Raw genomic sequence first — 20,165 nt, 5'->3', positions numbered from 1 at the left:
CCCACGCAGTGGAAACGCCCGGAAGGGCATGGGATTCATCGAGTGATCCGACAGAAACGGCGAAGCAGTTCAATTGCCTGAACTGCAATAAGAGCGGTCACCGAGTACGAGATTGTAACGCGTTCAAACAGTTGACAGTCGATGATCGTTGGAGACGAGTCCGTGCGCTGAGTCTATGTCAAAACTGTCTATTCAGCCATTGGTGGAGACATTGGTGGAAAGTGACTTGATTACTTCGCTGGGACTAAAAGGCACTCCTCTCCCTCTATGCCTTCGTTGGACTGGGAATACTTCACGCGTAGAGAAGGGTTCCCAACAGGTCACTGTCGAGATAGCTGGACTAGGGCAGGACAAGCGGCACAAATTGCTAAACGCGCGCACTGTAAAGAACCTGGGTCTTCCCTGCCAAAGTTTCCAGATGGATGCGGCAGTTAAGCAGCACAAGCACCTAACGGGCATTCCTGTCAGCAGCTACAAGAACGCTGTTCCGAAGATTCTTATCGGGATCGATAATTTGCGGCTAGCGCTACCATTGAAAGTACGAGAAGGAGAAGATGGGACGGCGCCGGTGGCGGTGAAAACCAGACTAGGTTGGTGCGTCTACGGTCCCCATGAAAGCAGTAAACAAGATTCATACAGTTTCCACATCTGCGAATGTTCCTGTGATGAAACACTTCACGAGGCGGTGAAAGACTTCTTCGCCATTGAAGGAGCAGGAGTATGTCCGACAGTAATCCCGATGAAGCAGGAAGACGAACGGGCGCTAACCATAATGGAAGCCACAACTTACCGTGTTGGAAACCGCTTCGAAACGGGACTAATTTGGAAAGAAGACCACGTAGAGTTCCTGAACAGCTATTACATGGCAGTGCGTCGGCTGGAATGCCTAGAGCGCAGGATGGATCGTGACACGGTACTGAAGGAGAATCTACACCGACAAATACGCGAATACGCAGCAAAGGATACGCGCACAAGGCTACGAAAGCAGAAATGGAAGCAGCGGATCCAAGGAGAGTATGGCACCTCCCAGTCGGAGCGGTGATGAACCCAAAGAAACCGGGAAAGTCCGCGTTATTTGGGACGCTGCGGCTAAGGTCGACGGCGTATCGCTCAACAGTGCACTCTTCAAAGGACCAGATCAACTCTCTTCTCTTCCCGCGATTCTTTTCCGTTTTCGACTGTACGGGTGGCAGTCAGCTCGGATATCCAGGAGATGTTTCACCAGATCCGAATCCGAAAAGCAGACAAGAACTCCCAACGCTTCCTGTGGCGAGACAACCCGTCTGAGAAGCCCACAGTATACCTGATGGACGTTGCCACATTCGGCAGTACTTGTTCACCGGCATCAGCACAGTTCGTTAAAACAGGAACGCCGAGCAACACCGAGAGCTGTATCCGGAAGCGGTAAAAGCGATTATCAACGACCACTACGTTGATGATTATCTGGCGAGTTTCAGCACGGAAGAGGAAGCAGCAAAAGTGGCACGCGAGGTACGACACGTACACGGCAACGGAGGGTTCTGAATTGCACAACTGGCGGTCGAACAGTAGCACGGTGCTAGAACGACTGGGCGAAGTTCCACTTGCAGCCGAAAAGCAACTGAAACTCGTTGATGGAGTGAATACAGAGAGAGTGCTCGGAATGCTATGGAATCCTTCAACCGACGAGCTGAGCTTTTCCACCCAGATGAGTGTAGAAGTCCAGTCACTGATTCAAACGGCCACGCGGCCGACAAAGAGGCAGGTACTACGATGCGTGATGACTCTATTTGATCCATTGGGATTGCTCTCACCGTTCCTCATCCATGGCAAAGTTCTTATCCAAGACATTTGGAGAGAAGGCACTGAATGGGACGAACAAGTCAGCACAAACGTATTTGCGAAATGGCAGCGGTGGGTGCAGATGATTGAGTACATCTCCGGGTGCGCATTCCTAGATGTTATTTCCACCATGCGAATCATAAGACCTATCACAACCTGAGCTCCATGTGTTCGTTGACGCAAGCGAGGTAGCGTACTCTTGTGCGATCTATCTGCGCACTCTTAGTTCAGAAATGGGTCCGCTGTGCTGCTTAATTGCTGCCAAATCCAAAGTTGCTCCGCTAAAGCCGTGGTCTATTCCCAGACTAGAACTACAAGGCTGTGTCTTGGGCGTACGTTGGTCGAAGTTCGTCCGAGAAAATCACGGTATTCCTGTATCCAAGATGGTGTTTTGGACGGATTCCAGAACAGCCCTGGCCTGGATCATGGCCGACCCTAGGAGCTACCGACAATTCGTGTCCTTCAGAGTAGGAGAGATTCTGGAGCACACCACGGCAAGCGAATGGCGATGGGTGCCATCAAAGTCAAACCCAGCAGATGAAGCGACTAAATGGGGCAGCGGTCCGTACTTCGACCCAAACAGTAAGTGGTTCCATGGTCCGGACTTCCTGCGCCTACCGGAGGAAGAGTGGCCTCATCCAAAAGAGCCGGTGATGGTTACTACCGAGGAGATGCGGGCATCGATTCTGCACCACTGTTCATTCGAGCCGGTGATTGACTTCGACCGATTCTCTTCTTGGGATCGGCTACTACGAGCAACCGCATTCGCTCTCCGATTCGTACGCAATACGACCAAGATGCACCTGAAATACACAGGACAACTTCAGCAGTCTGAACTTCGAGCAGCAGAAACTACGATATGCAAGCTAGTGCAGTACGACTCCTACCCTGATGAGATCGCTGCACTGTCCAACAAGGTACCGAACGAAACCGGGCAGGAGGCTATCGGGAAACACAGCTCCATCTACCGATTAATGCCGATTATGGACGACAACGGGTTGCTACGTGAACGTGGCCGGATCGGAGCAGCTGCAGACATCGGCTACAACGTGTGTCATCCAATTATACTGCCGAGAAATCATCATATCACGGAACTTCTCGTTCGTCGATACCATGAGCGATACCGTCATGGAAATACAGAAACGGTGGTTAACGAGATCCGCCAGCTGTACAGCATTTCAAGACTGCGGTTGGTGGTCAAAAGGGTAAGCCGTGAATGTACGTTCTGCAAGATCCGCCGAGCGAAACCAGCAATTCCACCAATGGCGCCGCTTCCACCTGCTCGCCTGGCTCACCATGAACGGGCCTTCACCTACACAGGGGTGGACTATTTCGGGCCGCTGCTGGTCAAGCTGGGAAGATCAAACGTCAAACGCTGGGTCGCATTGTTCACCTGTTTAACAGTACGTGCCGTCCATCTCGAAGTCGCGTACACACTGTCAACCGAATCCTGTATTTCCTGCGTCCGCCGATTCGTGGGTCGCCGAGGCCCACCCGCCGAATTCTTCAGTGACAACGGAACAAACTTCAAGGCGCTGACCGAGTGCTGCGACATCAGATTAGCCAGGGACTGTTCGACACCTTCACTAGTACCAATACTAAATGGAACTTCATTCCGCCAGGAGCACCGCACATGGGAGGAGCATGGGAACGCCTGGTGAAGTCAGTAAAACCGCCATGACCGAGGCGTACTCCGAGGAGAAACTCGATGACGAGGGGCTGCAGACACTGGTCGTGGAGGCTGAACGTATGGTGAACTCGAGGCCTCTGACGTATCTGCCGCTAGAGTCTGAGGAGTCGGAGGCACTTACACCGAATCACTTTTTGGTGTTGAGCTCAAGCGGGGTGATACAACGAAGAGATCAACGAAGCAACGATACAGTCTGGGTTCAGCCAAGTGAACTAGTCCGCCGAGAAATCCTGGGGAGATCCTGGGAACTAATCCAGCGTCAGCTGGATGTTTTCTGGAGACGTTGGTTGGTCGAATACTTGCCGGAGATCCGCCGACAGCCGAAGTGGTTCGACGAAACTCGTTCGCTAGAACCAGGAGATCTGGTGATGGTCGCAGAACCGACGAAGCGAAACGGATGGGAACGAGGACGAATCATTCGCATGATCTCGAATCCGGATGGTCGACATCGTCAGGCCGTCGTACAGATTGGACAAAAGAGCGTGGTGCGGCCGGTCTCAAGGTTAGCGCTGCTTGACCTCAAGGATCATCGTGAGACTCCGGAGAACTTCGGACCACACCCGGGGGAGACTGTTAACGCAGAAGCCGTCAAGCTGGCAACCTTGCCCAACACCGAATCTGAAGGGCACTCGTCAGCTGTCAAAGCGCCACGTCAGCTGCCGAAGCGCCGCGTCGACGCTGGTGGAATGACATCGCTCGTTTGACAAGCTGTCATCGGGCTCTGCCGGTCATTCTTCGCCACATTCCAGCTACGTTGAAGCAGCAGTGAGACGTTTACGCTTTAAGAAAACAGTGAATTTAGTTAAGAGAATTTGAAAATTAAAATACGGTTCAGAAAATTAGCGTGTAGTGCTCGATTCGATTTTCCACCGATTAAGGATTAGTTCGGTAGGATTATACCTTTGGCGATAGTTGCCAGATTGTAGTCGCAAAGTGAGGTTAGTTGAGTCAGGTCAAAGCTATCCACATAATTTATTATTTTTATCAGCAGTCATAGCGTGAAATCCATCGTCGCAGTCTGTCCAGTCTGTGGTCCAGTAGGTCCTTCCGACAAATCCTGAAAAGAAAAAGTGAGAAAATAATATTAAATGAAGATAATATCAGATAATTAATTAACTGAATTTAGGCCACTAGGTAGAGGTTAGTGTGTGGCACAGCAGGTGCGCAAGATATATAGGCCCACCGAATTGTGAGTAATTATTGAATACTTACTGTGAAATATTATACTTACGTTTCGATCTAATTATAGTTGAAGCTCAATACACAAAGCTATCAGAACCGGTTTGTGTTTTTCCTTTGCGCCCTGCCAGCCTCGACAGTCGTTGACTGGGAGCGATATCGGCCAGTGCACCGCGATGTCACACAATGCACCAGGAACACCAGGAACTGCCGCAAGAAGCCGCGCTGCAACAAGTGTGGCGAACCCCATCCGACTGACGAGTGTGACAAAATGGAGGTGGCCGATCCCAAGTGCACCAACTGTGGCGACAAACATTGGGCCACCACAAAGGGCTGCCTAAAGCGAGCCGAGTTCCTGGAAATCCGGAAGAAGGCTTCCACCAGGACCATTCCGAAGAAGAACCGTGTTCCTTTAATCAACAAGGTGAACTTTCCAGCCATCCCGGCTCCCCGTCGTGTGATTCCAATTCTCCCACCGCTACAGCCGCACAAGCGACTGGCAGCGGCATCTGCATCGGTCCAAGCTCCAACATCGTCGGCACCATCTACTAGCGAATGGCCCCCGCTCCCTCCTCCTGGGTTCCGTCGGCAGTCGGGGAACGAAGCCGTCCCATCGGAAGAATCTGCCCCGCTGTACACTCCGGAGCAACTGATGCCGATCTTCGCGCAGCTCGCCACTCGGCTGCAAGGCTGCAAAACCCACTTCGACGAGGTTTTCACTCTTGACATGTTCATCATTGAAAATGGCTGCTAGGGTGGGCCTGGTCAACTGGAACGCTTGCTCGCTCAAAAGCAAAATAATTGAGCTGAAGGATTTCCTTGAGGAGAAGGAAATAGACGTGGCGTTCGTCACCGAAACGCACCTAAAACCGGAGGTGAAAGTCAACATTAGACTGGCCCAGGAAACAAAAAGTTGGCTAATTCCACCGGGCACCCCTCAGGATTGTGTCTTTGGGTGAGAAAATCAATCTCTGAAAATTTCAGCTCAATCGCTTGTTGCATAAGCTGGCGCATTTGATTTGAAGTTTGTATGGGGATTTCAGCCAAAATGTATAGAAAAATACACCTCCGTCACTCATTCGATCTGGAAATTGGTTCTGATTGCTCGATTGACCTCAGAATTGCAAAAACGGCAGTTGGTATGCTACAGAACAATTTCACAGAACATTGTATGATGATTAAATGAACTTTTATATAGGTTTCGGCTGATGCGATTCGATAAAAAAACCCAAAAATACGCAAATCAGCTCCTAATAAATCAGCCGAAAATTATATGAAAGTTCATTTAATCATCATGCAATGTTCTGTGAAATTGTTCTGTAGCATACCAACTGCCGTTTTTGCAATTCTAAGGTCAATCGAGCAATCAGAACCAATTTCCAGATCGAATGAGTGACAGAGATTTTCCTATATCTTTTGGCTGAAATCCCCTACAAACTTCAAATCAAATGCGCCAGCTTATGCAACAAGCGATTGAGCTGAAATTTTTAGAGATTGATTTTCTCACCCAAAGACACAATCCTGTGGGGTGCCCCTTGGAATTCGACAACATTTTTTTCTCCCCATAGAAATCTGGGCCAGTCTAGTCAACATCCCGGACTTCCGCATCGTGCGACTCGACCGGCCGACCAGGGGAGGCGGTGTGGCCATCGCTCTTCGCTACAACATCAACTGTCGTCTGCTTCCAAGCTTCCAGCTCAATGTCATCGAGGATCATCGGCTGCCCTTCGGAGGGACATCGTCAAGCTGACGCGGAGGCAAGGCCAGTATATCATTGCCGGCGACTTGAATGCCAAACATCAAGCCTGGGGCAACAGTCGCGGCAATCCAAACGGCACCATCTGGAGCAACGATATGGAGAAAGGCCACTACACGATCTTGAGCCCGGATTCCCCCACTCGGCTGAGTCGGTCCGGTATCCACGCAAACCTCGACCAATACATCACGAACATGAATGATCATGTCTCGCAGCCGGTCGTCCACCAGGAGCTCAGTTCGGATCACTATCCGGTGGTGGCGGAAGTGGGCTCCTCGGTTAATCGGCACCTGCAGTTACGGCGAAATTACCATCAAGTGAACTGGCAGCGGTTCCAGCAGTGCGTCGACAACTCCGTCGATTACGAGGTGCGTCCGGAGACGCCGGAAAGTATCGACCGCCAGCTGTGCGCCATCGAAGAGACAATCTCGGTGGCCAGAGAGCAGCATGTCCCGACGGCTCGGCAGGTAAGCAACTCCTTAAACATCGGTACACCAAAGATTTGATTCGATTGCGGAATGTCACTCGCAGGCAGTTTCAGCGTACTGGACTGTGAGCTTAAGGCACGCTGCAATCGAATCACAAAAAATACCAAGGCCAGAATGGTGGACCTCAAAAATAACGACTTCTCGAATAAGATCCGCACTCTCCCAGATTATGCTAAGTCGTTCTGAAAAATGACCAAAATACTAAAATCCAAGCCTCGGCCCATTCCACATTTGATCGCACTAGACAATAATGGGAAAATCGGGCAAAACAGGCACTTCCTGATGTCTGCGCAAAACCAAAATTCCACTACGAGATTCTACGCATTTTTTTGCATTTTATAAGGTATATTGCAGGGCTCTACTGTAGCGGCCTTTAAATAGGTGCCATTCTGGGTCCCTTTTCTCCCACTGTGCAATGGCAGGCTACTAATTGATACTTTTGCCAAGAACTGCAGCCCTTCCTAATCTTGAACAGATCGCTTCCTCATCTTGATGTTAATCGTTAATTTATCGTTATCGCCGATATAGTTAATTGTGTTCAACGTAATCGCTTGCTGCGATAAGGATGAATAAACTCAATTATTATCGGAGTTCGATAATTTAACGGAAGTGTACTCAATAATTTAACGATAACGGGGTTAATAGATTACGCGATTAAAGTTGGTATACAATTTTGACAGAAGCCGAGAATTTGACAAATTGATTGCAGCCTGTTGACCAGAGTTGATTTTGATCGAAGCGATACACCAAAAAAAATAGGAAGAGCATCGGGGTCGTACTTCTTGTACTTGCGCATATGCTGGAAATTTGTTGTACGAACGTCGCTTGGAAGGACATGAATTGGATCAAGAATTGTTTTGGAGGCAAGAAGCTCAGGAAGACTGACTCAATGTTCGGCGGCGCGAGGAGATTAGCAAGGGGAATATCAGCTAGTGTACACAACCTCGCTGTAGACGGGAGATGGGTAGGAAGCAGGCGCCAAATAGATGTGGCTGATCTTGTGCTGTAGATACTTGTCGTTTAATTAATAGGAGGGGCTGTCCATAAACCACGTAGACTTTTGAAGGGGGGGAGGGGTTTCGAAAAAGTCTACGATAGTCTACGAAGGGGGACGGGGGGGAATACCAAAAGTCTACGTAGACTTTTATTTTATTTTATTTTTTTGAAAACGATATATACAGCAGCTTTGAGCGGAGTTCACTAGTTTGATTATTTTTAGGATTTTCCGTTTTTTGCATGACTTAACCGAAATAATCTCTTGCGTTTTTTCATTTATGAATTTCACTGAAGTAAAAGTCTAAACTACGGCTTAAAACTATCAAGAATTTCACCAGAAAGTTCTTCTGTGTTGAGCAGAAAAAATCTCCAAAGTATTCTATAAAAAATTTCGAAAAATTTGCAACATCCCCACACAGATAAAAATATGTTGTGATTTTAAATGTATTTTCATGCACATATTTGGAGCATGCAAATAAACGTAACATTCAATCGATTTCACTGTTCTTTAAAATCGAAATAAATTTAAAATTCTTTAAAATCGAAAAAAATTTAATTGAATATCGAATGTTAATTTGTTTGATATGGTTGGGTGCAATTTTACACGTCGTTAAACTTTCAAAATTATTTGCTGTGCACTTGGATTTTACTGCAGATTCTACTAGAATTTCTTTTGATTTTCGGAACTTCTTTGCAAACTATGGAAATTATGTCGTACTTCTACGGATTTTTCTTTTAATTTAGAAAGGAAGCATTTTGGAATATCCCAGAAAAAGTCTTTAGAATGCCCAAAAGATATTCTTTGGAGCTTGTAAAGGGAATCCTCCGAAATTTCCGCGAGAAACCCTCCAGTATATTCACTGGAGATTTTCTGGGAAGTACTCGATTTTTTTTTCTTAATTTCGGAAATTCTTCGGAATTTTTGCGAGGAATTCTTTGGACATATAAGCAAAATTATTCGAAATGCCGTGGAAATTCTTCGTAAATTTCATCGGCAGTTATAATGCAAATTCTTTGGAATTATCGATGGAAAAATTTCGGAATTTCTAAATAAATTTTTGAAAACTTTTAAGAGAAATTATTTGAATTTCCCACCAAAAACAGTTTGAGTTTCCGAAAAAATTGCATTTTTTGTAAAAAAGCCTTTCTAGTTTTCATGAAAATTTATTCGATTTTGACGTAGGATTACGTCTTTCCGGAACATTAGGGGTCATTCATTCAACTCAGCCGTCTTTCAACCGATTTTGAAGATTTTGGTGTTAATCGATCGACGAACTCTTTAAGATTTTGCTGAACTATCGAAAAAATGCATTCAAGGTGCTAAACTATTGAAAAATTAAATTTTTCTTGGCACTGAAAAATCGGTAAACCAATTGATCGCGTATGTGCATCGCAAGCACAGACATCAAAAACGTGCAACTTACGGGCTCGACTCCAATCCTCAGTTCAATTAAATTTTCTCGGAGAGCGGGCACAACAATGACGCCCGTTGCAGCAGTCTCAGCAGAAAGCGGAACACTGAGAGGCCATCGCCAAAAACAACAATCTTCGGACTATCGTTTAGTTACTGTTAGTGGCGCATTTTGGAAAGAAAATCGGTTCTTCTCAGGACCAAAATTTTATGAGAAGAAAGAGTTGGTTGCAAAAATGGCATCGATTACGGTCCCCGGATACCAGTGGCGCCACTGAAAATGTTTTGTTAATAGTGGCTATTTAGCAGAAATCGATTTTTTTACGCAAGGTACGGACTATCGTTTGTTTGCTATAGACCTATGCAAAAGTTCATCAAATTCACTCTCCCGATGGATTTTGACATTTGAGCGGGTCGTCCACTCGAATAAAATTTCATTTTGCGTTCATTATGCGAACCGCTCAAACGTCATAATTTCTTGGGGGAGTTCATTTTGCATTAGTCTATGAATGATTAGAAAGGCGCATTGTGGATCAAAATAGTTTCTTGTCAAATCTACCATTGTACGCAAGAGAAGGTAGAGCCGTAATATTTTCTTCAAAGTGCACATCATAATCGCTTGGCGACGGGCAAAATTCTTTGGAGGTAACAGCCTATGCGCTCCTTGCATAAAGACTTAACAAAACAATGTATTAGAATGGATGACGTCTATTGTGTTCCAGCGGCAAATCATAAATTGGCTAACAGTGGCATCAGTAGAGGAAATTCATTTCAAAATTTTGATTTGAGTGGGACTGTGACCCTGAAAAGGGTCGTTTTAAGTGAAGCTACTTCCTTGTTCATTCACTAGGAGCTGACTTACTTGGTGACGACTTTGGAACCCTCCGGAACGGCCGGCTTGGCCAGCTCAACACGCACGAAGATGTCGTTTACGAGGCTGTTCATAATGCTCGACGCCTTCGATGAGACGCCCTTGATGACGTTTCTCTAAGCCTTGCTGCCGCCCCTCGTAGCAATTATCGTCGCTGCCACCGCCCGTAGCAACCATCATTGCTGTTGCCTTCTCCGCAGGCTTTCCACCGCCGGTGATGTCTGGTTGGCGCTGCGATGCGATGCAATTGTCCTGCCGATTTTCCGAGAAAACCAGACTTCGGCTGGTCAGAATACGTTTGCATGGAGTCCGAGGCCCGCCCCTTTTTGAGCCGTATCATTGGCATCGGCTTGCTTGCTCCGCCTTTCGTTCGTTCGATGACAGTGCTTTCGTACATAACCAGGGCCTCTTCTTCTTCTTCTTTTACTTCTTCAAAGTACAAATCATAATCGCTTGACATCAGCTTGCTTGCTCCGCCTTTCGTTCGTTCGATGCCAGTGCTTTCGTACATAACCAGGGGCTCTTCTTCTTCTTCTTCTTCTTCTTTTACTTCTTCAAAGTGCAAATTATTATCGCTTGGCGTCGGCAGCAGCGCAAGCGCTCTTCGGAGGGGGATGCTGCGAAAATTGATTCGCATGGATGGTGTCTATCGCGTTTTAGCGGTAACTTATCGAGTGGCTGACATTGGGGTCAGTAGCAATGAAATGAAATTTTCTCTAGATTCTGCTTCGGTTTTGTCGCTGCTTGTGATTGGGAAGGTGCATTACTGAAAACAAATGGGTTCTTTTCAGAATCATAATTTCACACGAGAGAAGATTGAGCCGAGACAAATATTTTTCAAAGTACAAATCATAAGCTTTATTGCTGCTTGTGATTGGATAGGCGTATTGTAGAAAACAAATTGATTCTTATCATAACCATCATATCACATGGAAAGTTTGAGCTGAGACGAATTTTCTTCAAAGTGCAATTCATAATTGCTTGAGAGCAACAGAACAACGCCGTCATGTTATTTTATTCTAGAACCAATGCCATCCCAGTGAAGTGGATTAACGTCACTGATCGTCGTTGCTCCGCTAGTTCATCTGCCAAAACGTGCGATTTCAAATTGAATGACCAATCATTGACATCAGCTGTACAGTCCGTAGCAAAAATAGATAATTGCTCCTAAAAATGAAGCTTGAGTCAAATACCATCATAATGTATTTAATATGAAACATTCTTTCCGTTTTGTTCTTCTTTTCGTTTTCTACAGATTCAGCCCAACAGTGCATTGATACAGCCTATAACATTCATCGGGACCACGGCGTACATCACTTCAAAAGGCTTCAAGCATAAACAAACGGCCCTTTTCAGGGCCACCAAATATTCATGGAGGAGGTTGTTGTTAAGGTTGTTGTTTACTGATCTTCTGTTTCTTTAATACTGTGCTTATAGTTATAAACCGAAATAAGTTTATAGTAACAATCGGGTTTTCGCCCATTTATTTCCAGGATATGCGACATGCCGAGGATATTCCAACCCAGATTGAATTTACAGCCCCATCTTCGAAAATCAGCACCAAGGAACATATTCAGAATTTCAAAATAAAATCTTTTACACTTCACGTAATTCTACGTCCAATTGGCGGTTGTGTCTCGGATACAACATTCTACTTTTTTTACGAGAAGTTCATAAAAATACAAAAGAAACACGACTGGAAGATTTGGTGTTTTATTGTGTGGCTTTCTCAGTCCAATTTAGTCAAAACGATTCGTTTTTTTTTTTGCATTGCTATTGCACACGACTTAATTGCACACTGCTATTGCACGACGACTAAACTGATTACGAGAAGCCCTCCCTATGTGAAAAACGGCAAACTTAATAACGAAAAACGGTAGACTGTTTCACCCTTGAAAAAGGCCAAAAATACAGGCCGAAACGTCGGGCAAAGCAAAACGAATCGTTTTGACTAAATTAGACTGAGAAAGCCACACAATAAAACACGTTCATAAAAATTTTAACTGAAAACTCTCTAGAATTTCCGCCGAAAATTATTCAGAAAATTCCTTGGAATGTCCATAAGATTTATTTAAATTTCCTAAAGAAATTGTTCCAAATTTGCAAGAGAAATTAAAAATATCGTAGAAAACCATTCCAAATTTCCAAGGAAAATTACTTACTTACTTACTTAACGGGGAAACTTTTGGAATTTAAAAGAAAAATCTTGGGATTTCAACAGATGATTATTCAGCGAGATATTACATGGAACTTTCAAGAAAAGCATCGGAATTATCACGGAGAGTTCTTTGGAGTATTTCAGGGTTATCAATCGGGAAATTTTACGAAATTTCCACGCAAAACTTATTGGAATGCAGAATTAACATTGTCGGAATTTCAACTCGAAATTTTTCCAAATTCTGAAAATTCTTCGGTTTTCCCAATTTTGAACCGGCGCGGCGTTGAGAATTATAGGTCAGATGTGTGACAGATTTTATCAGTGGCGCGCCGATGCAAAAGTGTCGGCGATGGTGGCGCACACCTCTAGGAGGAATTGAATTCAACAGTAATTAAATTAATTGGCTTTGAGATTTGATTTCAGTAGTTATGGACAGAGGATTGAATTTGATTTCGTTTCAATTTGATTTTTGTTTTTTTGGATTTTGTTCAGTTTGATTTTATGATGTTTTAAATACGAACTTTGTTGTAATGTTTACATGGAAATAGAATTGAATAGGTGAATTGCTTAAACGAGATTGATTTCCATATTTTTCGAACCACATATGAGGTTTTGTAAATTTTTAAAAAGTCTACGTAGACTTTAAGGGGTGGGGAGAGGGGTTTCGGAAAAGTCTACGAAAGTCTACGAAAGTCTACTAGGGGGACGGGGGGGTTTTAAAAAGTAAAATTTCGGTCTACATGGTTTGTGGACAGCCCCAGAGAGCTGTAACTGCTGAAAAGAAGTATCAGTCAGTAGCCCTCCATTGAGTGGTATGTATAGGGGAATCTAATATTTTTGTGAAGGTGTTCTATTTACTATCTCCGATATTTTCATGTCTGCTCCTCTCTTATTAATTTAACAATAAGATGCCTTCGATTGTGCATCACAAAGAACCTTGGCTCCGTATACATGCCTGAGCCTACCAAATAAACGAACTTGGAAAAAAATCATGCCTGATGGGAGGTATAAAAATATGATATGAGTTAATCAAATAAAATGGGATTCGCGTTCGAAACAAATAACTTTTGTAAGAAGAAAAAATACACTGTTTTGCGAATTTTTTGTCCCGGATATCCCAGGTTTTTCGGGATTTCAAAAATAATATCCCGGGAATCGGGAAATCCCGAATTTTCCTAAATCCCGGGATTTTTTGTCCCGGGATGTCCCGGGTTGGAAACTCTATTAAATATGCTACAAGCTCTTTGCAGTTCTTAGAATTGAAGGTGTTCACAGTATATGCTTCGGGTAATGCAAAAAATCCCTGAAATGAGGTCTTAGTCGTCCGAGAAATCTCTGGAGTAAAGCCTAAAGATCTACTCGCGTAACCAAAGGCCTATTATCCAAATTCAAAGACGGTTCATGCTCTTTGTGGTACTTAGCATAGAATGCGTTCACAGTATATGTTCCGAGTCATCCAAGAAATCTCTGGAGAAAGGCCTTAAGGTCTACACTCGTAACCATGGGTCTATGGACTTGTCTCAAAAGTGGTACATGCTCTTTGTGCTCCTTGAAATCAAATGTGATCACTACATATGTTCTGCGCTATCGAAGAAATCTCTCGGATAAGTCCTCAGCAATACAAGAAATCCCTGGAGAAAGGCTATAGGGTCCACACGCGTAAACGAAGGTCTGTAAATTTCTTTCAAAAGTGGTACATGCTGGTACACTGCCCATGATCGCATATTTGTAACATTTGCATTTTTGTCGATTTTGAGGTAAGCTCATGAATCATCTCCAAATTGCTAGTTCTTCCAGCTGACCAGGTGAAATAAGAAAGTTTGTTCCAAAAAACTTGAAAAAACTACCAAGTTGTTTTGTAACATTAAACAAAGTGATCGCATAACCGTAACACCAGAAAACTTTATTGCCAGTACGCCATGTACTGAGTGCAAAAAATTCGAAATAAGTTTTCATTCAAATACCAAGTAATGGAAATGTTTCTACCGAAGATTCCAACTGGATAAAGTTTTTGTGCAATTTTTGGGAATTTTTAAAAATTCATTGAGATTTCCATACTTTTGCATATCACAAACTTCATTGTTCCATTTATCCCATGCCTACTTTTGTCGATTGTTACGAATATGCGATCATAGGCAGTACAGGTCCTTGGAAAATAATACGGTAACATCACATGTACTGCAAAACCGCCCAAAACGGGGGAGCGTAAATGGAATTAGAGCGTAAAAAAGGAGAGTTATTTCGAATTTAGGACGTAAAAGAGGGACCGTTGTTTAGAATTTTGAGCGTAAAAAGAGGGAGCGCTATTTGGAATTTGGAGTGTAAAAAAAGTTTGCCATCTTTCAGGTAAGCGAAGTTTGATATTTAACTCACTTTTAGTCTTAAGATGTGTCTTTTACAAATTTCGGTATTAGGGTCGTCCAAATTGTTTTCGTTATCATAGTCGTCCAATTTTTTGAGTACTGAGGCATAAAGATGTTCTTGGTACGCCGAGAAATAAAGAAGTCATAAGGGGTGCAGATCCTTGATGGCGCCTTCATTGTATATGTTCATGGTCATCCAAGAAAACCCTGGAAAGGCCTTAAGATCTACACGCGTAACCAGAGATCTTTTAGATTGTGTCAAAAGTATTGCATGCCCTTTGTGGTACATAGAATAGATTGCGTCCATTGCATAGGTTCATGGTCATCCAAGAAAACCCTGGAATAGGCCTTTAAATCTGCATGGGTAACTAGAGATCTTTTGGCTTGTTTCAAAAGTGACATATGCCCTTCGTGGTACATATAATATGCCGCATTAGACTGGCCCAGATTAGTATGAAGAGAAAAAAATGTTGTCGAATTCCACGGGGCACCCCCCAGAATTGTGTCTTTGGGTGAGAAAATCAATCTCTGAAAATGTCAGCTCAATCGCTTGTTGCATAAGCTGGCGCATTTGATTTGAAGTTTGTATGGGGATTTCAGCCAAAATGTATAGGAAAATACACCTCCGTCACTCATTCGATCTGGAAATTGGTTCTGATTGCTCGATTGACCTCAGAATTGCAAAAACGGCAGTTGGTATGCTACAGAACAATTTCACAGAACATTGCATGATGATTAAATGAACTTTTATATAGTTTTCGGCTGATTTATTAGGAGCTGATTTGTGTATTTTTGGATTTTTGATAGAATTGCATCAGCCAAAACCTATATAAAAGTTCATTTAATCATCATACAATGTTCTGTGAAATTGTTCTGTAGCATACCAACTGCCGTTTTTGCAATTCTGAGGTCAATCGAGCAATCAGAACCAATTTCCAGATCGAATGAGTGACGGAGGTGTATTTTTCTATACATTTTGGCTGAAATCCCCATACAAACTTCAAATCAAATGCGCCAGCTTATGCAACAAGCGATTGAGCTGAAATTTTCAGAGATTGATTTTCTCACCCAAAGACACAATCCTGGGGGATGCCCCGTAGAATTACGCAACTTTTTGTTTCCTGGGCCAGTCTAATGCCGCATTCATTGCATATGTTCATGGGTATCCAAGAGAACACTTGAACAATCATCAAGAACTTCACGCGTATCCAAAGTTCTTTCGGCCTATTTGAATAGTTAAACATGCCCTTTATGGTACGTAGAATAGAATGCACCCATTTCAAATGTTCATTGTCATCCAATAAAACTATGAAGTAATGCATTGGGATCTACACCAGAGATATATCATCAGTTTTAAATTTGGTACATGTCCCTTGTGGTCCATGAATAAAATGCGTTCATGGCATATGCTAATGGTCATCCTAGACATTTATGAAGTAAGACTAATTAGGCGAATAACTAGAGGGTCTTTACTTTAATCTACTTTCAATATGGTACATGATCTTTGCGATATTAGTCCGTTTTTTTCCCTTACGTTCTCGGGTGAAGTTGTATCTTTCCAATTTATTCACATTTCGCAGTTCCAAAGAATAGACAGCTTCATATTAGTGATATGAATGAAGTTTGTATACTCCCTGGAACCAAAAACAACAAGCCTTACTTCAAAGATTTCTTGTATAACCATAGACAAAAGCTGTAAACCTTGACAATGGGCAAAAAGTATATGAGTTTCTGTTTCCAAAACTGTCAAAGTTATCTAAATCGGTTGAAAATTGTTAATGTTATGAAAATATCAATTTATGGGAACACGGATACCCTGTCGGCCATCCACGTGGTAAAAAAATCAGATGCCCCTCCCCACGTCCCTCTTCACTGTATCAACGTGATTTTCTCACAGATGCTACATTTTATTGAGTTCTGAGATGTCACCGAGTTTCAGCTTTCAGCTATAAAAAGACATTAAAATATCGCCACTTGAAGTTGAAAAAGGAACACGGGTACCCCGTCGGCCGCATAAGGGTTAATAAATAGAAATTTTACATAAAAAATAGGAAATTGCCAATAAAGAAATCATGATATGAGCAATAAATGAATAATTAATAAATAAATCAATATTAGCATTAACCTTCGGGGAAAAGCAACAAAACTGGGTATTTTCCATAGATAATCACTTCTTAAAAGCGTTTAAAGTTCATGGAAAATTTTATTGCTTTTTTGTATTTTTATGGATTTTTTTAAATTTTTTTCATTACTCTTTATTGATTATTTCGTAGAAAATTTTCAATTTGTTTTCAATTTTTATTTATTGCCACTATTGATTTATTATGGAAATTTTGTATTTTTTTCGTGGAACAAATTGATTTTTTCATGAAAAATTGTTCTTTTATAATTGCAATTTTTGCTTTTCAAAGAGCTAATTTATTTTTGTTTTACGGGAAAATCTTGATTGTTTATGGAAATTTTGCTTTATATGTGGACATTTTATATTTATGGAGAATTTCTTATTTTTCACGGAAATGTTATTTTGCTGCCGTTATTTGCCCTGAAAATTCCTTTTGGTCGATACACTCGTTTGACCGAATAGACCATTTGGTTGAAAATGCAGTCTGGCATAAATAGTCGTTTGAAAAAACCATTTTCCCCGAAAATGCCCTACAAATGTCTTCCAACAAAACAATCATTTCAGCCAAACGGCAACTAATAAATGATCAATTCAACCGAACGACGCTTTAGACTGAATGTTCATTGCGACCAAGTGGCTTTTTTTTTCTGCCACACGACCATTTCGGCCAAAAGGGCATTATTGGTCAATTGACCTATTCAGCCAGTTGTATTTTTTTTCCAGCCAGTGAAACATTTCGACAAAATGACATTTTCGGCCAAATAACTTTAGGCAGCCGAAAAACTTTCGACCTTCGGCCAAAAAGCTTCCTGCCAATCGATCCTTCTCCGTTCAACAAATCTAGGTATTTCATTTAGAAAATGATTTTGAACTTTTTAGTGGAATGTCTTCACTTGTCATAAGACGGGTTTGTACAATCCCAATCTTAGTCGAGTCAAGTACGAGACACTGAAGACGACCTTACTGTTGAGGTCGAAATACGTATCTGTCAAGGTACAATTAAGTGGTGGAATTAAATGGGATTGTACAAACTCGTCTTATGAAAAATCTATTTCAATGAGGAATTCTTTGGATTTCAACGTGAAATCCTTCGCAATTTCCACTCAAAGTTTTTCTTAGTTTCTAAGAAATATCAATGAAAATTATATGAAGTTACTAAATCATTGATATTTTCATGAAAAATGTTCTGGGGATGTGAGCGTAAGAGAGGGCGATCTGGCAACCCTGAGCACCAATAAAGGGGACGCGATAAATCAATGCAGAAACGCAGCGCGTCGAAGCAACGCCGTAGCGAGAAATGACATCGATGTCAGACGACATAATTGACAGCGTCTTTCCTCCAGAAAACGTGCGCGTGGTGGCTGCAAGTAAAATCGAGTGCAAAAGTTGGTTATTATTAAGTGCTCTAAAAAATTGAAAACCAGTATTTTGTTGCGCACTAGTTAAGAAAGTGTTTAAATTCAACGGTGCTTAAACCGATAGTATTTGAAGAATTCGAAGAAACTCTAGCTATCGCGCATAAACCAACGCGGTAAAAGGAGGTTAGTTGAGGTTAGAGTTTCCACAAGTAGTTATAAAACTAATCCAAGAAATCCGTAGTTTCCTAGGGAAATAGTCCGTGGTAAAGACTTCTAGAGTGGTGTTTTGATCCGTTTGCAACCTGAAAAGAAAAGAAACCTGAAAAGAAAGTAAGAAATTAGTGAAATATAAATAAATACGATTGATAATTAAATAAGAAAACTAGGTGCCGCAATTGTCGACAGTTAAACAGAACAGTGGGGTGAGCGAGCTAAGGCCCACCGAATTGTAAGTCACTGTAATTGAATTCTAAACTTTATGCAATTGTACTTACCAAAATTTATAATTACAGTTGAAGCATACTAACAGTTTGCTATCAAAACGGAACGTCTTTTCCTTACACCCCTCCTCTTGACAGGGGATAAATCGGGGAATTCTACGGACATCTTAAACTGTGTATAAGAGAATGTCGACAATCAATCGGGATTTTGTGACGGTCTCGTATTTTAAAATTTTCGTTTAATACATTGCATGTTTTAACCACTTCATTAGGGATTGATACGCTCAAAATATGCCACATGTAATCCTGAATCATCCGAAATACATTCGAAAGCGCTAGGGATCTGTAAACTATGCAGTCTTAGCAAGATAATGAAAGTAAATTTGAGATCGATAGAATATAATTAAGGGGAGGCAAACAGCTCATGTTTCATTGTTTTTTACGATGTAGCCATTTTTTGATTTCCGTAAAACCAAAACTGATCTGCTGAACAACCCCCAAAATAATTCATCAACGAATTTTCTCACGTGCATCTAAGCCCATCAAGTGTTCCCCCACGTTAACCATAACACTAAGCACAGCTTCTCTGATAAGAGATAAATTATTACAAATTAAGCATATCATTACTCATTCATTATCGCATACGTCGCTTTTGATGCTGCTCCTTTCTCTTGCCAACAAGCCCACAGAGTAATGATTGTGGCTGCTCCTCCGGCCTCCGGTATCAAGCGATAAACATTTACGAGCACATTTGCACCCACATACACACGCGCCCTCACCTATTTAGCAGCGCTCTTGAGCCACGTCGGCAAGAATCATCCCGACTCATCCGCACAGACAGCGTTCGAGGTTAGAACCCTTTCACACTTTTCCACCTCGTCGACGAACGCATAGTTACTACGGTCGGTGCTGTTGTGCGTTCGTTATATGGCCAAAAGTACGGGGGCACACCGGCCGTCGATGCTCGGCACGGGATCGTAAAATTTAACCCTTGCACCGGAACTGGCTTCGACAGACGCCGCCATCCAAATTCCTAAATCATGCGCGCATAATTATTTTTTCATGGGCTAGATAACGACGTTCCAAGAGTCGTAAAATTCCGTACGACCCAATCATGGCGTGTGCGTTCTCGTGAATCAGGCGGCCTCTCCGCGTGCGAATGCTATATGAGGAGAATGAGGATGCCCAAGGTAAACCACAAACCACGTTAGGAATTTGCCTCTAGGATCCGGACCGGGAGGGGGCAGAGCGAGAATAGGCTATGCGTACATATCGGTGGCAATTACATCTCTTTAATTGATAAAAGCTTTCGTTCCGGTGGTGCTGCGGTGTGGAAGCTGCTTTGAAGATGAAATACACCGAAGAAAGGGTTATAAGTTGAGCTTGCCGGTTTCGCTCGGAGGCAAACATATCTTTCCATCAGATTTGGACTCTTCTGGTAGTCAAATGATGCGGGAAATAATTAATTTCAATTTGACAATCCCTCACAGCTATTTATCTACATGGAAATGA

General features: G+C 42.8%; 2 protein-coding genes across 2 annotated transcripts; both read left to right on the top strand.

Moving 5' to 3' along the window:
• Positions 1-2,204: 2,204 nt before the first annotated feature.
• Positions 2,205-3,482, top strand: LOC134202210 (uncharacterized). The gene has a single exon (XM_062677265.1). The coding sequence runs from the start codon at positions 2,205-2,207 to the stop codon at positions 3,480-3,482; it is 1,278 nt and encodes a 425-aa protein (XP_062533249.1).
• A 16-nt stretch (positions 3,483-3,498) lies between these two features.
• On the top strand, positions 3,499-4,215 carry LOC134202209 (uncharacterized). The gene has a single exon (XM_062677264.1). It carries the CDS (start codon positions 3,499-3,501, stop codon positions 4,213-4,215), a length of 717 nt encoding a protein of 238 aa, XP_062533248.1.
• Positions 4,216-20,165: the final 15,950 nt, after the last annotated feature.

This window comes from Armigeres subalbatus, unplaced genomic scaffold, assembly GCF_024139115.2.
Source record: "Armigeres subalbatus isolate Guangzhou_Male unplaced genomic scaffold, GZ_Asu_2 Contig1089, whole genome shotgun sequence".
NCBI classification, from domain to species: Eukaryota; Metazoa; Arthropoda; class Insecta; order Diptera; family Culicidae; genus Armigeres; species Armigeres subalbatus.
Note: the sequence above shows the minus strand (reverse complement) of the source record. Positions and strands in the feature narration are given on the sequence as shown.

Excerpts from the sequence above, each read along its gene's own strand:
- LOC134202210 (XM_062677265.1), top strand. The coding sequence starts at position 2,205 with ATGGTGTTTTGGACGGATTCCAGAACAGCCCTGGCCTGGATCATGGCC.
- LOC134202209 (XM_062677264.1), top strand. The coding sequence starts at position 3,499 with ATGACCGAGGCGTACTCCGAGGAGAAACTCGATGACGAGGGGCTGCAG.